A 19,801-nucleotide genomic window follows, 5' to 3' on the forward strand; every position below is an offset into this window, starting at 1 on the left:
GAGAAGCCATCTAAGTCAAGCTGGAACAACCATCATTAAACAGAGGAGGTGGCTTATGACACCATTTATCACCCACCTACAATGCAGTCTTGGGATCCCTCACCAGACGACTTCACACCCATTCACCCCTGGTCCCACCTGACCCTAACGACTCACATGGTGGCCAGGTGGGTCAACAACTCACACTGTGACCTTAACGATTCTGAAACTAAGAGCTCACATGTGACCCCTACTCTGCAAAGGTTCCCGCCCACACAGGGTTTAAAGCCTGCAACTTCATACCAGTCATTTAGAACTGAAGAAGCTTCTTGGATGAGACACGAAACGTCTTCAAGAAACGCAAGCAAGTCCAGTTGCCTATGACAAAGCATTTACCATTACCATGAACTTACGCTGATGTATGTGGGCATTTTGCCTTTAATTGCTAGGACAGATATGCTTGATATCCCCCTGAAGATATGATGCTTTGGGGCGTGGGGATGACACGCAGCAAAACTGCAAGCCGGCATTACATCTGCGGCTGCTTCAGCAAGGGCACAGCCGTGTACATGGGGCGCCTCCACTACCCACAAAACCACCAGGCGCCCCAACTACTGTATACTTAATATTTCAACTGTAAATAAATAATATGATGTAGTATCTGACGTGCCATATTATTTGATGTCCTGGGTCTGATATGATCAGTTAGGGGCCCAGGTCAAGAATTTATTATGGCCCAGGTCGGAGCAAACACTTTTGAGAAAAGGTCATATTTTCAGGTAGTGTCTGTGTGTAACAGTTCAGGGGTGTGAGGCTGAATTTGAGAGCTGCATCCTTCACTGACACAACCAACAATAAGTTATGCTGCAGTGGTGCTGCCTTTTTAACATGGCAGCTAGAAGCAGTGACGACCAACCTGCAGCAGGAATTACACTAAGATAGAATTAACAAAATAAGTTCTTACAGGTGGTAAAAGAAATGACCTGTGTGCCCCAGAACATCACAGGCAGCACAACAGCACAGAAACCCCCCTCACCCAGTATATTAGTAATATCAGCATGTATGATGTCTCTGCTTTTTGCCAGCACGCTGTGCCAGATGTGTCAAATCATTACAAAAAAGTTTTATAATGAAGTATTGGCAAAGTTTGATTCATGCAGAATTGTGCCTTCATACCATGTGTGATATGTTCCTGTGTTACAAGGTTCGTAATTGTTTTGGTCAAAGCATTATAGGGCTGAAACTGCATGACTTTATCATTTTCAAACTAGGCAGTAATATCGTTATGGTAGTTTATTAGTATATTAATAAATATATAAGGCATAATGAAAATTTGCTATGTTACAAAAGGCAACCATGCACCGTTGTTCAAAATAATCATTAGCAAATATAATTGTAATCAGTTATAATCATAAATAAACATAACAAATTGCCATCATTATTACTACCAGTTCTAGTATCAGTGTACTGCAATTCTGACCAAAATCATTCTGGGTGGTTGTAACGCAATACGAAATAATGGTACTCAAGAGTGCCGCTAGGGTATCCCTCCCCACAAAGCACTGTGAAGTGAGGAAGAAAAAGGTTACTGTCAGAAGTGGGATTCGAACCCACGCCTCCAGGGGAGACTGCGACCTGAACGCAGCGCCTTAGACCGCTCGGCCATCCTGACACGATGAACTATAGGCGAAAACATTTGTATATATCGATGCTACCACGGTACATTTTTAGCCTTTATTCATATTTTTGGGGGTGTTTTGTATCTATGCATTCTTATTAGATTACTTGTAAACCAGAGGGCAGGGTAAGTTTTTTTTTTGTGGCTAAGCGACACATGTGGCTCCACCTTATGGCTACGCGGCTCTCCTGCCCCCTCTGCTGGTGTTATAGCTGTAGTGACACAAACACACCCTACACTGACAGTTGTAGTCGGCTGTTGTCAACAACTTGATATCTGAATGCAACATTTAAAAGGTCTGACTGATTTGAGTGACTACTATATGACAGTATGTGACAACATGCGAGTGACTTGTGAGAGTGACTTAAAAAAAAATCTAAACCATTTATCATTTTGATAGCTTTTTTGTTTTGTGAGGAAGAAATCTGACGTCCCATTTCCTTCATGAATACTAAGAATTTAGTTTTTTCTTTCGTAAATTCACATTTGCGAACGTGGAATATGGCAAGAAATATAAACAGAGCAAGGGAACATGCATAAATATCTTTGTCACGTTAGGCATTAATATCATATTGTATGTATTTAATAGCTCTGTGTGTTTCAGCAACATTTCTGCACATTCAACAACAACAACAGACAAATAGTATAAAGCTGCAGATAAACCTGAAGCAACAGGAAAACATGAGGGACAGAAAACTGCACCCTGTCAGGATTAGTGTTAGTAAAACGTATAGTGAAATCCAATAATTAGGAAGAGTTGGCTGAGGTAGCAGTCAGAGTCCAATCAGCCTCCAAAGTTGTAGGTCAGAATGGTGAAGTTTGGCGTGTATATCTTACCACAGCATCCTACATGGAATACTCTGGAAGCCTGAAGTGAGCTCTGAGGCGGACTGGCATCTCCTGATATCTCCTCCTTCCCCTCCGCTCTCTCTCTTTCTCGTCTCTCATTTTTTTTCCCACCAAAAGAGCTCCCAGCTGCCTGAACAGCGCCAACTAGTGGAAAACCTGATACCACAATATCTTATCATGACTGTCAACACCAAGAATGTGTAAACAAGATGATAAGTAAACTATTAAAATTACTAAATTAAATGAATAATTTCTTATTTTCTTTAGTATTTTCTGTGATATACAGACATGAAATAATGTTTTGATTACCTGACAAGAGGATACGTGCATGAAGACGTGCACTGTGGGGCCCATCGTAACTACATAACACCACTGCCTTGATTACCAGTGGTGGTCCTTACACATTTAGTGCCCTTGGAGAGTCCCAGCAACAGTCCATAAAGCCGATCACATGAGCAAGCCAACGTTACACACACACACACACACACACACACACACACACTGTGAAAATAGTTTGGCAACATGTTTATGTTTACTGTCGGTCCACACTGCAGCATGCTACAAGCTAGCACGCTGTAGCACGCTAGCTTGGCACAACAACAGCCTAGGCCACAGCGAAGCTGTAATGGCCAAGTTTAATTATTTTACATGAATGATGTAGAAGATACAGCTCTAAAACTGAAAATGTCCTGAAAACTTATTGGCGGCAGCACACACACTATATACTATCATCTTTACGACATTTTATATTAAACTGAGAGGCATTGAAAGACAGGAAAACTAAACTTGCCTTGCCCGGGGGCCACTTTTGCAAAATGACAGGAGTGCAGGGGTGAATTAATAAACAAAATTTACTAATATTTACGTGTATAGTGGTATATAAATAAGAAGAACTCCCTCTTTTCAACCTTCCAGTGTTTGCTGTCCTCATTAGGTGTACACAGGGCTGTTTGTAGAATTTGAGGACATTTGGGGCACAACCTGGATCTCTGTCAGAGGGTCGAGGGGTTCAGCCTTCCTTGTTTTGTTTTGTTGTGTTTCTTACAAAGGCAAAATTTAGATGCTATTCTTTAATGCACTCTGGCACCTTATTTACATTAAAAAGACAAAAACATATCCCAGTGTAAATCAATTTGTTTTCATTGTGAATTAGAAAATGGTCTGCAGGCCTCCCAATGCCCTATTGCCCACGGGCCTTAAGTTGAGTATCATCACTGCTATAAGCTCTACATTCACTCTTGATATCTTTGCCGCTAATCTTGAACTCCAATCGCTTTCTCTCATGTTTGTTCTAACACACACACACATACACACAGCTGACGTGAATGGGCTGAGTATGTGTGTGTGTCTGTCTGTCAGGCCAGTAGGTGGCCAGTATGAATTGTCACAGAGGTGTGACAGCAGAGACTCAGAGGCTTTGGCTGGATCAGGAAATTTGTCTGTTGAATGGAGGAAACTTCTGGGTGGGAGGTGTCAGTTTTTCTTTAACCATGGAGCTCTTTAGCAGAAACTGATCGTGATGCTTTGTATTATTGTTCACTGGTGCACAGTAAATCAATCAATCAATCAATCAATCAATCAGTTTTATTTATGAAGCCCAATATCACAAATCACAATTTGTCTCACAGGGCTTTACAGCATACAACATCCCTCTGTCCTTAGGACCCTCGCAGCAGATAAGGAAAAACTCCCCAAAAACCCTTTAACAGGGAAAAAAACGGTAGAAACCTCAGGAAGAGCAACTGAGGAGGGATCCCTCTTCCAGGACGGACAGACGTGCAATAGATGTCATGCAGAATAGATCAACATGATAAATTAAACAGAGTAAATAAACTCTGTTCTTTCAACATTGGATTTTTTTTTTGTTAATTTGCCAACTGGCTAACTAGCGTCAAGATGGTCTCTACCTGGAGCTCGCATGTACGGAGCCTGGGTTTGTTGAAGGTGGCAGTGCTGCTTGGGCTGAGAAAGTCATGCATAAGTAAGGTAAAGGAGGTTGTTGGGTTGGTGCGGGGAGCAGTGAGACCTGGCATTAGGGGAGTGTCTCTGGGACGCCAGAGATCACTGTCTAGCCTCCTGGAGGTGTCGTGGGACCAACTAGATGAAACACTGGTGAAAGGAGGTTCCCACCTGATGACCCCAAAGACATGTTAGTTATCACTGCTCACTGGTCTGTATAGTTAGGCCTTGCCATAATAGCTTATCATATGGCTTAGGAGGTTATTCACCGAGTGCTGATCCTCTCTCTAGAGCACACATTTCTTGCGTTATTCGAACCCAGCTTCCTTTTTTGAATAATGATTACAGATGACCGCCGTCTGCTGGTTGGAGAGTTACACTGCCTGGCCAAAAAAAAAGTCGCCACCTGGATTTAACTAAGCAAATAGGTACGAGCCTCCTATTGGATAATTACTGCATGGGCGATTATCTTTCAGCTGGCAACAAGTTATTTAACCCCAACTGGTGCAATGAGTTGCTTCTCATTTCCTAAACAACCATGTCGAAAGACACATCCCGTGGTCGTGGAAAAGATGTTAGTCTGTTTGAGAAGGGTCAAATCATTGGCATGCATCAAGCAGAGAAAACATCTAAGGAGATTGCAGAAACTACTAAAATTGGGTTAAGAACTGTCCAACGCATTATTAAAAACTGGAAGGATAGTGGGGACCCATCGTCTTCGAGGAAGAAATGTGGCCGGAAAAAAATCCTCAATGATCGTGATCGACGATCACTTAAATGTTTGGTGAGATCAAATCGAAGAAAAACAACAGTAGAACTCAGGGCTATGTTTAATAGTGAAAGTAAGAGCATTTCCACACGCACAATGCGAAGGGAACTCAAGGGATTGGGACTGAACAGCTGTGTAGCCTTAAGAAAACCACTAATCAGTGAGGCTAACCGGAAAAAAAGGCTTCAATTTGCTAGGGAGCATAAAGATTGGACTCTGGAGCAATGGAAGAAGGTCATGTGGTCTGATGAGTCCAGATTTACCCTGTTCCAGAATGATGGGCGCATCAGGGTAAGAAGAGAGGCAGATGAAGTGATGCACCCATCATGCCTAGTGCCTACTGTACAAGCCTGTGGGGGCAGTGTTATGATCTGGGGTTGCTGCAGTTGGTCAGGTCTAGGTTCAGCAACAGTATGTGCTCAAAGAATGAGGTCAGCTGACTACCTGAATATACTGAATGACCAGGTTATTCCATCAATGGATTTTTTCTTCCCTGATGGCACAGGCATATTCCAAGATGACAATGCCAGGATTCATCGGGCTCAAATTGTGAAAGACTGGTTCAGGGAGCATGAGACATCATTTTCACACACGGATTGGCCACCACAGAGTCCAGACCTTAACCCCATTGAGAATCTTTGGGATGTGCTGGAGAAGGCTTTGCGCAGCGGTCAGACTCTACCATCATCAATGCAAGATCTTGGTGAAAAATTAATGCAACACTGGATGGAAATAAATCTTGTGACATTGCAGAAGCTTATCGAAACAATGCCACAGCGAATGCGTGCCGTAATCAAAGCTAAAGGTGGTCCAACGAAATATTAGAGTGTATGACCTTTTTTTTTGGTGGTGACTTTTTTTTTGGCCAGGCAGTGTATTTCCTTTCATGCAAGCGCAGGTTGTATGTGCTGGTTGGCTGTTGGTTGAAGTCTTTGCAGTTCATGTGCAACTTTTTGGCCAAAACGCAGGCGACGTGAGGCCCCACAGCAGGGGGCCTTTGTCGATGTTAGTTCTCTAAAGTCAGCTTGATGTGTCTGGGCCCTAAATCTTTAACCAACATTATGAGTCTCTCTTATGTAGAATAATTTGCTCTCTATGGTTTAAAATAATGCTGCAGATGCAACATCGTTTAGCTTAGACATCAATGTTAACAACACGTCAGGTCAAATGAAATCTGGTGGAGGAAATCTTTATTGAAAACATAATGTGAATATGTTTCATTTCAGTTTGAACACAGAAATATTGCAAACATACATAAATATTAGGATTAAAAATGTAGTTTTTTCCAATCATGTTGTAACTATTTGGATTGTGCAAAGTGCAAAGATGTAATAAAGTAACAAAACACAAACAACATTCATAATCAGGGACTAAAACCAGCGGTGATTTGGATCAGGAGACAGGTACGAAAATAGAAGTAAACTTGTTAAATTTTGTGATTCAGTCAAGTAAGAAATTCAAGAAATTAAATGGTAGCAAAAAAAATCAATTCTGTATTCATGTAATTAATGCCAGACATAATGCAGAGTTAGCAATGTTGAAGTCTAACACATAGTGGCTTTAAGGTAATTAAAGTAACACTGTGTTCGGTGATGTCTTTGTGGACATGGTCACAGTCGTCCTGGAAGACACAGCTTGTTCATACACAGTTACAATCAAACAGGGCAACTCCTCGTCTCACAGGAAATGTCACATTATTTTATAATGCAAGATGTGTCAATTTCAGTCAGCCCAAAGGCAAAACATTCAGTGATTACAGGACAACCACAGTGGCAACTCCTTTCACATCCTTAAGTTTGTCAGAGTCGAAGTCCACCAGGAGCTTCCTCACCCCAGCCCGCATGGGTGAGAATGACAGCTCGAGAGACGCCTTATGGCCAGGCAATATATCACGTCTGAAAAGAAAAAGAAAGAGCTATGAATTCTTGAGTTTTATTTTGTTTTTGGAGGTCCTGTCATGAACTGACTTGACAATTTGAGGGTCATCCTCGGAGGAGCATGAATGGCAATTAAGTCAGTGGTTGATTAATGGTTTATTTCACTCAACAAGAACAACTGATCAAACACTGCTGGTTTGACCACAAAAGCTAAGTTTTTGAACTGAAAATCCTAAGTCTGATACATTGTGCTTCTGGGCTCTTCATATTGACTTCACACTTTTTGGAGGCCAGTCTAGACCTCATTTTTACATTAATATTGGATGTTTGAAGGTTGGTTATCGTCTGTCAATTTTGTGCACATGCCTCATTGAAGGTGGCTAACTCAGTACTTACTTAAGAGGGATCTCAGTGGCCAACAGGAGGCCGGCCCCCTCCACAGTGAACACACCACCCTTCAGAGGAACTGACAGAGGATTGGTGAAAGAGATGTAGGCTGTCACTGGTTTCCATAAAACAGCCTTTCCAGGCACCTGAAGAAGAGGAGAAAGTTTATATTTGGGCTGAAAATTACAGTGTTGGACATCTCAGTTTCCACAAAACACAAAACACTAAAAAAAACTTCTGGCAGACTGAATGGTGGATTATGTGGGATTAATGCCTGTTTTCAGCTTGGGTTATGGAGCAACAGGAATCAGACAGGAACGAAAGTTATTTTTTAACTGAACAGTTCTGGGGACTGCCCAGGACCCCAGCAATGCTGCTCAGCCTTGCAGCCGATGTTTTCCAGTGGCCAGCAAAAAAAAATTCTCTGAGGCCCAAAAGGCATTTTTCAAGAAATTTCAAAATCTGTGACATCATCATAATGTAAAGTTTATGAGCTGAGAGGGAACTTGTGGGCGGGGCCAACAGGAGAAACACTGTCGTGCCAATTCAGTGAGCCTGGTATTGTGGAAATAAACACAGAAGCTCAAAACTTTTTTGGCGTATATGCCAGGCAAGTAACTTCTTTCACGTCAACTGAGGCAGGTTCAAGCCTCTCGGGCTATACACAGAGTAAAATCAAACTCGGGAACAATTCTCACAGACCCCAAAGAAATAAACACACATTTTATGGAATTCTATTCGAAATTATACAAATCAAATGGCGACCATGATATTAATGCTATTAAGTCATTTCTCTCCCAACTAAACCTGCCACAACTTAGCACTGAAGCAGTAGCAACGCTTGATAAGGAGATCTCCATAGAAGAGATTATACAAGTGATTAAAGAATCTCCAAATAATAAAACACCCGGGCCCGATGGGTTCACTATAGAATTTTAAAAGTGTTTCCACAAGGAATTAGCCCCGCTTCTGCTGCGTATGTTTAAGCACGCTGCAGCAAAGTGCAGACTACCTCAAACACTGTATAGAGCAACATCTCATTAATTTTAAAAAAGGGCAGGGATGAGTTGGAAGCTTCATCTTACAGACCAGTGTCATTGATTCCTAACGAAACTAAACTGATTAGCAAAATTCTGGCAAACCGCTTAAAAACATATATTCATACGATTGTGCATCCTGATCAAACAGGTTTTATTCCAAATAGGCATATTTACTTTAATTTAAGACGTTTATTCAACATTATCTATAGTAAGCATAACACAGAAACAGTTGTAATATCAGTCGATGCTCAAAAGGCCTTTGACCAGGTTGAATGGCCGTACATGTATGAGACCTTAAACGCAATCGGCTTCAGGAAGGTATTTATAGACTGGATACGGATTTTGTATGCTCATCCCACTGCAAGTGTAATTACGAACCAGGATGTCTCCTCTGAATTTCCACTACTCCGTGGAACTAGACAGGGTGATCCGAGCTCCCCCTACTTGTTCGATCTGGTTGTAGAAACGCTAGCTACAAAAATACGCCAGCACCCCAAGATATCACCTGTCTCTATTAAAGGGCAACAACACCATTTGTCGCTCTATGCGGACGACATATTATTATATGTGTCTAGCCCAAAAGACTCCATTCCATCGTTCATGGAGGTATTTAACCACTTTAGCTCCCTTTCAGGCAGGACGGTGGTTTTGGTCTCCCAGACTTCAAATGTTACTATTGGGAAGTACATTTAAATATCCTGGCTTTTTGGAGAAGTTCGAATCGCACTGAGGATACAACTAAACCCACCCCTGCCTGGCTTTCTTGGGAACAGGCAGCATGTGAGGGGACCTCTCTCCTAGCCCTACTGAACAGCCCCATCAAAATAAGCAAATCTCTATACAAATTAAATCATACTTGAAGTCCCCTAATATGTACAGGGACACACCGATTTGTGATAACCATGCTTTCAAACCCTCTGCTGAGAACCCGGTGTTTGTTCGATGGAGAGAGATGGGAGTGAGGTCCCTGAGTGACTTGTATCAGGACTGAAGTTTAACCACAATTTGCCAGCCTCGCATTTTTTTTCGATATCTACAGGTGAGAAATTTTATAAAGACCCATGTAACTACAATGTCAGATATTCCATATCATCCTGCACTTGAGAGAATAATTAAAATTATGCCAGGTAAAAAAGGGGCAGTGTCAATTTTGTATCAGACACTTCTTAGTCAGATAGTAATTAACACAGAAAAACAAAGGTCTGAATGGGAATTTGAATTAGGAATATCCCTTTTTGAAGAATTCTGGGAAACTTGTCTTCTGAATATTCATTGATGTTCAATTAACATTAGACATAAACTAATACAATTCAAAATAATATATAGATTGCACTGCTCAAAACTGAAAGTTAACAAGATGTATCCCAATGTGTCAGCTCTGTGTAACAAATGCAAGAATCAGGTTGGTACACTCACACATCAACTTTGGACATGTCCCAGTCTTCACTCATTCTGGTCTTCAATATTTGATTTCTACTCAAAGGCATTTAATAGACTGTGCGAACCATGCCCCCTTGTGGCCATTCTGTGGTGACTCCACTCAGTACCCCAAAAGTACAAAAAGGGCTGTATACTTTGGTGTTATTTTGGCTAAAAGACTTATCTTAAGGCATTGGAAGTCGGATACTGTACCTTCATTTGAAATGTGGATGAGGGAGCTTGGTGAGACTTTATGCCTGGAGAAACTTAGATATAAAAATGCAGGTAGAGGGGCAGCTTTTGATAAAGTATGGGAGCCAGTCTTGAAATATCTGAACAGTGGCTGTAAGTAGATCCTGTCTTATGTTATTTTAATTTTATCTTTTTTCAGACATTTTACTTTTTTAACTTTTGGTTGCTGTTGGTGTCCAGCTCAAACTTGCACTTTCTTTGTTTATTTACAGCACTTTACCAATTCCGTGTAGAAATCCGCCAGTGATATTTCCAATTCATTTTCACGTATGTCATTGCCGCCATTTTTTGTTATTGTTTCGGGGGGGGGGGGGGGGTTCTTTTTGTTGTGCTTTTGTTTTGTCTCGTTTGACTATTATTATTTTTTTTATTTATTTTATTTATTTCATTCATCTTCTAACCACTTCATCCTCTTGAGGGTCGCGGGGGGGCTGGAGCCTATCCCAGCTGACATCGGGCGAGAGGCAGGGTACACCCTGGACAGGTCGCCGGACTATCACAGGGCTGACACATAGAGACAAACAACCATTCACACTCACATTCACACCTACGGACAATTTAGAGTTATCAATTAACCTAATCCCCAACCTGCATGTCTTTGGACTGTGGGAGGAAGCCGGAGTGCCCTGAGTGCACGCTGACACGGGGAGAACATGCAAACTCCACACAGAAGGGCTCCCACGCCCAGGATCGAACCGGCAACCCTCTTGCTGTGAGGCGAAAGTGCTAACCACCACACCACTGTGCCGCCCCTTCTTATTTATTTATTTATTTATTTATTTTCCATTTCTTTCTTTCTTTCTGTCTGTTATAAAAAAACAAATAATGATGGTTTCTTTGTAAATAACAAGCATTTCATACAATGTGCACCTTGCAATAAAGAGAATTAAAAAAAAAAAAAAAAAGTAACTTCATTTGAATGAATAGGCGCCATCTTGCCATTCAGTATCTAGTTATTATTATAAATCTATGGGACTCTGTGAAAAGAACTGCCCACTGGGGAGCTCTCCTGAGAACTACATACCTTACATACCATGCCTGCCTACGCCTATTTTGCTTTTCGAGAAATCTGAAAATATTACTCCCAGAGCAGGGACCTTTTGGGGCCAGGAATTCTTTAGGTAAGGTTCCTGAGTTCCTAAAATGGTACCTACAGAGGAAACTACTTGGTTTTACACATTAGTTAACACAAGTTAACACAACACAAGTTAAATCGGGCATGGTCAAGGAAGAACATTTTGAATGCTAAAACTTTGGCTGTTGACTGATGGTTAATTACATATTTATGTTACCCATGACTATCAAATCAGTGATTTACTTACATACTGGAAATGATGTGTGGGATGTTTCTCATGCAGTTAAGTCTTATACAAGAAACAAATTCTTTACGCCAGTAATCTCCTAACTCAATGATGTACAAGACATTTTAACTGATATTAACTGAGACCTGCACATTGAAATTGTTCTAAGTTTCATTCTATTCAGTGCTCTACTTGTCATTTATATAGACAAGCATTCTAAACCTTATAAGGTCCAACTATGACCTCTGCTCTGTGTGTACCCACCTGTATGACGACTTCAGGCATGCTCAGTGGGATGTTGGCCACGGACAAGAGGGGTTCGCTCTCCCCTGGAGCCTCTAAGAAGGCTTTTACCCTGATCAGACTATTCCCGGAGACACACTTGATGTAGTCGTCATAGCGCAGATGCAGCACTTCCTTGTGGACTGATCACACACACACACACAATATATATATATATATATATATATTAAACAGGAAAATAATACATCATGCTGCTGCAATACAAGAACAAGTGATGGTGTGCAGATATCTTATCACTGCTGTTTTACAGTACGTCTGCATCAGAGACTTTTGCTGATTTATTTGAGCTACTAACCACCGTGGGCAGGTACAGTCACACTGATTGTTTGCCTCTGGCACTCCCCCCTGCGGAGAGAATTGTAAGTTACAGCCATGGCCAGCATGGTCAGCTGAGCGTGAGCATCTCTGTCTCCTTCATTCTTAACCTGCAGACAGAATGAGAGAATAAGAAAATGTATTTTGTAAATTAATTTACTCATTTTATTATTTCATCCAGACAGTCGGAGCACTCCATACCTCAAAAATCACATCAAAGTCTGTCCCAAATACAGGCTTAGGATGCTTGATTGACAGCTTCAGATGTCCTGGCTCTGCGCTTAGACCTGCCGGCTCTGTGACCCGGCGTCCTGCCTTTTCGTACACCTCTCTCTCCTTCTTGGAGCCTGTGGAGAAGATGTTGGTCCATGACAACAGACTGTAATCATGAGTGTACACACATTACACAAGTTAGTGTCCATCAGTTGCAGGCTCAGTCAGTTATATAATTTCTTATGAATCTCATGAAACAAAGTCGTACAATCAGGCTTGTCATGATAACTACTGTTATTGGAAGATGTACTGTCCCAGAAATAATTGTGATAAACGATATTATCATTTTGAGACTTTTTTGTGCCACAGATATGATGATGATATAATAGTATGATAATAAAAGTACACCCTTTCAAAGAGCAATGCATACATATATATATGTATATAGAGTATATTATTATATTATATACATATATATATATATATATATATATATATATATATATATATATATATATATATATAGTATTAAGGGAGTAGCCAAAATTATTCAGTTTGTTTAATACTAAATTTGGCCAACAAAAACAAAACCAAGTGATGCCTTTTGCTACTAATAGACAAAGTTAGCAAAGCTCCGGGAACACCGCAGTTGCCCCCATAACCCGGCCAGTGTGCTGCAGTCGGTACCCAGGGAAGGACGGCCTAAGACAGAGTGGAGTGTGAAGTTGTTGGAGGGAAAACCACAAACAGTGGACTTCTTGGCTAATTGCCAGAGGTTGGCAAGCTAACAGCTATCAGGACTGTACTTCTTTCTCTCCAAAAGTGCAGCTGCAGGCTACCTGCGTTGTCTTAGAAGTGTTGTTTTATTATTTTTTTTTTTTTCGGACTTGCATAAGTAGGTGGAGCAGGGTGGGGGGAAAGAAAGTAAGAGAGAATCCTTGCACCCAAGTCTTATAATGGTTGGGAAAACACTACTGCTTATTCTGGCATCATGTTTGGCTAAAATGCTGACATTTATATGTCTGACTTCCGGCAGACGGCGATACAGCCTCTGGGGGCAGACCCCCAATTTTTTGGCATTCCAGTTTGATTTGAGGAGACAAATTTTCATTTCCGACTTCCGTTTATATATATAAGAAAATATACTGAACCATTGCGATGGATTCAGAGTTTGCAGTGATGCCGATTATGTTTCGCCTCGTTAGTTCACCACACGGAGCATTTAACCTGGCAACAACTGCAGTCGTCTCAAACGTGATTGATCAATATCATGCGGACTACAAACAGCCTACAACCAGAAACCTACAGACGCTACATTCACTGAATGTAGAGTCTGTATATAGAGACTATTCATATGTAAACCAACACGTTTGTAAACACAGCAGGCAATGGCATATATAAGTAAAGAACATAATTATTGTGACAGACCAACTTACAATAAACAATAGGAGGCTACATATTGTTGGTAAATGCTGTATATACAGAACTAAATAAACGTGATTATAGGCAATTTTTTCCAGTATTATGGAGGTAAATTTGTGCAATCACTGATCCTATTCTATCAACTCCTCTGTGTAGTTTCCAACTAACCTTCAGGATATTTGTAGTGCAGAGTGACGTCTTCTCTTTGGTCCCCGTAAACACTCTTGGTGCTGATGTTCCTTCCCACACCCGCCTGATCCACTTTGAGCTATAACAATAATAATAATCATTGTTTTTATAGGATCTTTTAAATCATTTGTTCTTCAGAAGTACAGATGCTTTTTTAATGTAAGCAAATATGAAAGAAAAAATGTAAACGAGTCAGTTACCTTCTTCCGTTGGCCATCTCGCTGGATGACCCAGTGGATGATGTCAGCGTTCACCTCAGCGAATACAAACGGAGCGTCATACTTTACTCCCAGATTTCCTTCCTTGACAGCTGTCACTGGACATGGACCACAGCAAAACTCACCTGAAGAGTAAAAATTCATGGTGTCATGGATTTCTTTTTAAACACTTCCTGCATCATTAGATTGTTGATGCAGTGACAGGAAATAAAGCTGATTTTTTGACAAAGCTAATTTAGTTTGATTATCACAATTATATGCAACCAAAGAAAGCCAACAGTTAAAGTGAAGAAAGACAACAATAGACAGGTATGTACACTGTTTTTAGTTTTCAAGGTGGTAAAGAATGTCTTGTGAACCATAGATAGGGAAGTTCAAGAGAGAGGTGAATAACAGAGATTAGGCTAAAAATTAGGGATGTACCATCACTCAGTTCTTGCGGGGTGGGGTCCAAAACCTGCCAGCCGTCATTTCCTTTGGGGAGATCAACTCTCCTCATCCAGGACTCAACCCAACAATGGAAGTTCCTAAAATCATAAGAAGAGGAGAGAAGGCAATCATTTGTTACATTAGTTGAAGTGATGTCTTCCACTAAATCTTATTTCAATTCCATGTGTGTGTGCATATGTTCTGACCAGTTACTGTCTTCTCTGTCTCTTCCGTTAATGCTCTCCAGTCTTTCATTCAGCAGGATGTCTATAGAGAGGTTTCCATCGACATCATGGGCTGAAGAGAAGTTGGTGATGAGGCGTGTTGGGATTCCCAGACAGCGCAGCACTGTAAAGATAACACACATCACACTTAGACAATTCGTTCTTTTGTTCCCACCTACTTCCTACCTTTACTTCCTCCGTTTTTTTTTTTAAAAATTTGGCTCCACAAATTGGCTTCAGACTGATGATATTAAAGGAGTATGTCACCACCCAAAAATGATCATTTAAATGTATCCATTACTCACAGCTTGTTGCCTTGAATTTGTTTTTTCACATCTCCACAGTGAACTGAGAATCAGGGTCCACATTTAACAACAGCAAACTATGTATATCAAAATTTCTGTTTACAAACCATCACACGATTCATGCCGCTTAACCCTGTTATTCATCCAGTCATATGCTCAGTGCTTCTGAAAAACAAGCATTTTCGCTAAAACCTTGCAGGCTCAAGTGTTTTACATTGTAACATTTTAGCAAAGATGCATGTGTCTGGGAAGTACTGAGCATACAACTGGATAAATGAGACTTAGAGACATAGTTTTGCTGTTGTTAAACGTGGTCCCCAATGACTTCAATTCATGAAGAATGTTCAACTTTTTAGGATTCTCCATTTACCATGGAGGCATGCGAGAAAAACAAAAATTTCTTCACAAATTTAAGATAGCACAGGGTAAGTAATTCATATACAAATAGTCACTCTGTGGGTAAAGTGTTTCTTTAAAAGTTTTGGAGAATTGGGGACACACTTTATGCTAAGCTGAATTAGCTGGCTGCTGGTTGCAGCTACATCTACTGTATAGAGAGTGTTATCAGTGTTTTTATCTGAAGTGTATTTATCAAAATGTTAAATTATTCCTCCAAAAGGATGCCTGTACAATCAATAGCAATTACTCCTGAAAACACTTGTTTTTCTTTCATCTTAATTACTCTTACTCTTTAGGATTATTCAATCGTGTAACAGTGAAATCTGTCACAGCCTCACCTGTGCAGGCGACGGCAGCAAACACCCAGCACTGGCCATATTTCACTGCCCCGGCCTTGCTCCACTTTTGGAGGATTGGCACGCTGCCGGTCCATTTGTATGGTGCCACTCCGTCAGAATACGGCTCATGCCAGCGACCTTTCAATACACCCCTGTCCCCTGCAGAGTTAATCTGGATAGGTGGAGACAACACGTTGAGACATCTTTAAATCTGTGTATCACTGCATGAAGCACTGGTTTGGATATAAGAAATGTATCTCCCTTACTATATATATGTATAGGACTGTATAGAGATCATTTGTCAATCAAACAGTAAAAGTTTAAACACGGAAAATGAACACTTTCGTGAACTGTATATTGATAAATCACTTATTAGTATCACATATGCTATCACTGTGACAAAGAAACTGAATGCATTTTTTTTCTTGTACTGTTGTTAAACTGTCAGTATTGTTTCAGCAGAGAGTAGAGGAGATCATCACCATCGCAGTGATTATCCTGCTGATATAGACGGGGTCAAATCTGTGCTCCATGTCCTTTTTTGAGTTTCTCAGGGCATCATTGGAGTTGTCCAGGACTTCAAAACAGATGTCCATCACATAGTCCTCAAACTGAGAGACATAGAGAGAGAGAGGAGCAAAGAAAAGAAAAGAACAGTTGTTGAACAGGAGGTTTCTCAACCATTTGTTTTACAGATTTCAAATCACAGTTGTCTCCCATTCTTCGCTCTGTGTGTGTGTATGTGTGTGTCTGTTATACCACCTCCTGTCTGTCCATCTGTCTGTCATCTATCTGTTTGTCTTCCTCTCTGCCCTCCCAGTGAGCTGTGAAGGAACAAGCCCTTGTTTGTGTGGTTTGGCTACATTCTGACACCTCCCACCCAGAAGTTTCCTCCGTCCAACAGACAGATTTCCTGATCCAGCCAAAGCATCCGAGTCTCTGCTGTCACACTGCTGTGACAATTCACACAGGCCACCTACTGGCCTGACAGATGCGCACATACTGTCATTCACATACGTCTGTGTGTGAGTAAGTGTGTGTGTGTGTGAGAGAGAGAGACAGAGAGACAGAGAGACAGACAGAGAGTTACCTGTCCATAATTCCAGTGGATACTACTGATGTAATCCCAGGTGCCCATGAAAATGACTCCATCTTCATTCATTATATACTCCCGGAGCAGACTCTCGTCAGGGAGGTACACCACATCATCTGGTACACACACACACACACACACACACACACACACACACACACACACACACACACAGACCATGAGACCATGAGTACACTTATATCCTATCCTGTTCACTCATTGATATGATTTGTTTCCTAATAACTGATGCCATATTAGAAACTCCACCCACTGAGTGAAACATTCACAGGAAACAGAAGAATTTTTTTTTTTTTTAATGTGCGAGGGCCTCAGTTAGAAAAACATGACACTGTGAGAATTTCAATCATTTGATGTTTTGATGATGCTGCTGATGATCAATATTCACTGTAGTTGAAAAGTGGTGACAGTGGACCTGTCGTATAGTTTAAATATTTGAGGGTAGAGACCCCATCTGAATATAAATGATGTAGAAACCACATCCACTCTGTTTTTTTTCTGTTGAAACAATACAAATAATACATTTTAAAAGCTGCAGTATGTGAATGCAGTCAGTCTTGGGGGAAGCTCACTGCAGAGAGTGTGTGCACCGCGCTTTGTGTTTTACCTTTGCACCACGGGTTAAAGAGCAGGTGGAAGTCACTTTTGCCGGTCTTCTGTAAAGTGCGTCCATCGGGTGACATTACCGACACAGCCAAGCGGTAGTGGCCAATGATAGCATCCGCTGGACTGTGCAAAGTCAGCAGCATTTTATTCTGCGCTTCCTGCTGGTCAAACCACCATTTGTCTCCGGCCCCACGCTCCCTCTGAGCATTGATCACCACCTCATCTCTCTTACCTGAAGAAACATAAAAAACACTTGTATAATTTATAAAATGGATTGTCGCACCATCATTAGACAAGTATTGTCTAAATCAACGTGATGTCTTAGAAAGATGTTTTTGACCTGTATAAGAAAAATGAAGGAAATACATTTTCGTATATTACAGTATCAGGACAAGATAAAGAGTTTTACCTGCTAGTTTACACAGGAACACTGTTGTTTGGGTCAAAGACTGACTAACTCCTCACTTAACTACAACTGTTCAATATTCTTTTAGCTATACATTTGGGTATCTCAGTCAGGTCATAGGTCATCCTATGAAAGCTGGGGGAAAAAAACAAAAAACTAAAACTGAGCCAAAATAACTGTTTTGGGGTGTGATTAGTGACCCAGTTGTTTTTTTGCCAAGTACTTGGTCGATGGTACTAGACACTACTATTGAACTAAACTGGATTACAATTGATCCAGTACTTTTTAGTGTGCTTACTTACTACTATACTATTGTTCCTTGTATTGAGTTTACATTGGATTATTATCAAAACCAAAGTGAGACTGTACTCACCCAGGTGCAGGACCACTTCCAGGTGGTGTCTGGGGGGCAGAGACTTAGAGCACTGCACAGTGATGGAGAAGGGCTGACCCCTGCGCACAATCAGGCGCTTCCTGTCAATCTCCTGGGTGCGGTGAGCCAAGTTGTTTTCATTACTTCTCAGATCCACATCAGTGATCAAACCTAACAGAGACAAAGTTCAACAATCAGTCTGCAACAAACTCAGTCTGTGGTTGGCTGTGATGTTGCTAAATGTAATATTGAAAGTGATGACAGAGTTTAACCTTGTTGTGACTTTACTCAGAGTTGACAGAAAGGTGAATTGTGGTCACATGTCACAAGTTCAACTTGATGACTAAGCTGAACTAGTTTAAAATTTTGAGAAATACACTCTTTCACTATCAGTCAGAGGGTTACATAAGGAGATTAATACTCTGTAGAGTAAATACAGTATGAAGCTACAGCCAGGAGACGGCTATCTTAGTTTAGCATAAGAGATAAGATTAAGATGAACTTAACTGTCTGGGAAAAAAACTGAAATTTGTCTTGCATTTCAGGGTTCACATAAATGCACATAATTACAAAAAAACAACAACACATAACTACAACAAAAGAAAACAATATTCAACCAAATAACAAAACCATACTACAGATACTACAAATCACTCCAGACTTTATGGAAAGTGGATAGGTTGACAGACTGAGGAACAAAAGAGTTTCTCGACTTGTTCAACTGAGCCTGTGGGACTCTAAATCTTCTGTGTAATGCTAAAGCTGTGATTCTTCAAATTACTGTAAGTTTGAAGGGGGGATGGACGTAATGTTACCTACCAGAGACAACAATTTTTTAGTACAATCAGCTTGATTCTTGACCCAAGACTGATCCCTGTCCTAGCTAGACTTGTACTTGTTGCAGGAATTAGGATAGGTCATATCGCGCCCAAGTGACGAGTCATGCATCAGCACATTTTTCACACACGCCATAATTTCCCATAAAGTTTGTAATACGGACTGCAGAGAGAGAGGGAGCAAGAGATGTAGACAATAAACAGACAGACAAACAGATAGATAGAGAGATAGGTAGTCTTACCGTTGTGGTTGGCCATTGTAGAATTTGTTCTTGCTCAAGTCTACTCAGTTATTGCTCCAAGTGTCCTCAAGTGTCTTTACACTCTTCTTTTCACATTCGGTGTCCATCACAGTCCTGTATTTATACACACAAGACTGTCCGTCCCACATCTCTGACACACACTCACCCCAAAACACTCACTCACTCCACCTCATCTTACTCGCTGACCTCTGACATCACTTACCAAAAACCTACAGTCCTGTGTGTGTGTGTGTGTGTGTGTGTGTGTGTGTGTGGGTGTGTGGGTGTGTGGGTGGGTGTGATAGTTTGCAATAAGTTTCTCATCCCCTATGTCAATATGTCAATATGTCAATATGGAGAGT

At 41.0% G+C, this 19,801-nt stretch overlaps 1 protein-coding gene and 1 non-coding gene across 2 annotated transcripts; both read right to left on the minus strand.

Moving 5' to 3' along the window:
* Positions 1-1,568: 1,568 nt before the first annotated feature.
* Positions 1,569-1,651, minus strand: trnal-cag (transfer RNA leucine (anticodon CAG)). The gene has a single exon. It is a non-coding gene; the product is annotated as a tRNA-Leu (tRNA).
* A 4,758-nt stretch (positions 1,652-6,409) lies between these two features.
* LOC117262531 (protein-glutamine gamma-glutamyltransferase 2) lies at positions 6,410-19,595 on the minus strand. The gene is made up of 15 exons (XM_033635536.2): positions 19,440-19,595; positions 18,362-18,532; positions 17,584-17,814; positions 16,956-17,074; positions 16,348-16,476; positions 15,866-16,037; positions 14,806-14,947; positions 14,594-14,697; positions 14,153-14,295; positions 13,932-14,031; positions 12,330-12,475; positions 12,109-12,238; positions 11,775-11,935; positions 7,508-7,644; positions 6,410-7,129 (listed from the first exon to the last, which is right to left on the minus strand). The coding sequence occupies exons 1-15, from the start codon at positions 19,453-19,455 to the stop codon at positions 6,988-6,990; spliced, it is 2,043 nt and encodes a 680-aa protein (XP_033491427.1). The 5' UTR covers positions 19,456-19,595; the 3' UTR covers positions 6,410-6,987.
* Positions 19,596-19,801: the final 206 nt, after the last annotated feature.

The sequence above is a fragment of the Epinephelus lanceolatus genome, chromosome 5 (genome assembly GCF_041903045.1).
Source record: "Epinephelus lanceolatus isolate andai-2023 chromosome 5, ASM4190304v1, whole genome shotgun sequence".
Taxonomy (NCBI): domain Eukaryota; kingdom Metazoa; phylum Chordata; class Actinopteri; order Perciformes; family Serranidae; genus Epinephelus; species Epinephelus lanceolatus.

Bases quoted from the DNA above. Each gene is read 5' to 3' on its own strand.
- LOC117262531 (XM_033635536.2), bottom strand. The intron at 17,075-17,583 runs GTAAAACACAAA...TGTGTGTACCAG, and splicing joins CTTTAACCCGTGGTGCAAAG to ATGATGTGGTGTACCTCCCT. The intron at 11,936-12,108 runs GTTAGTAGCTCA...GTGTGTGATCAG, and splicing joins GACTGTACCTGCCCACGGTG to TCCACAAGGAAGTGCTGCAT.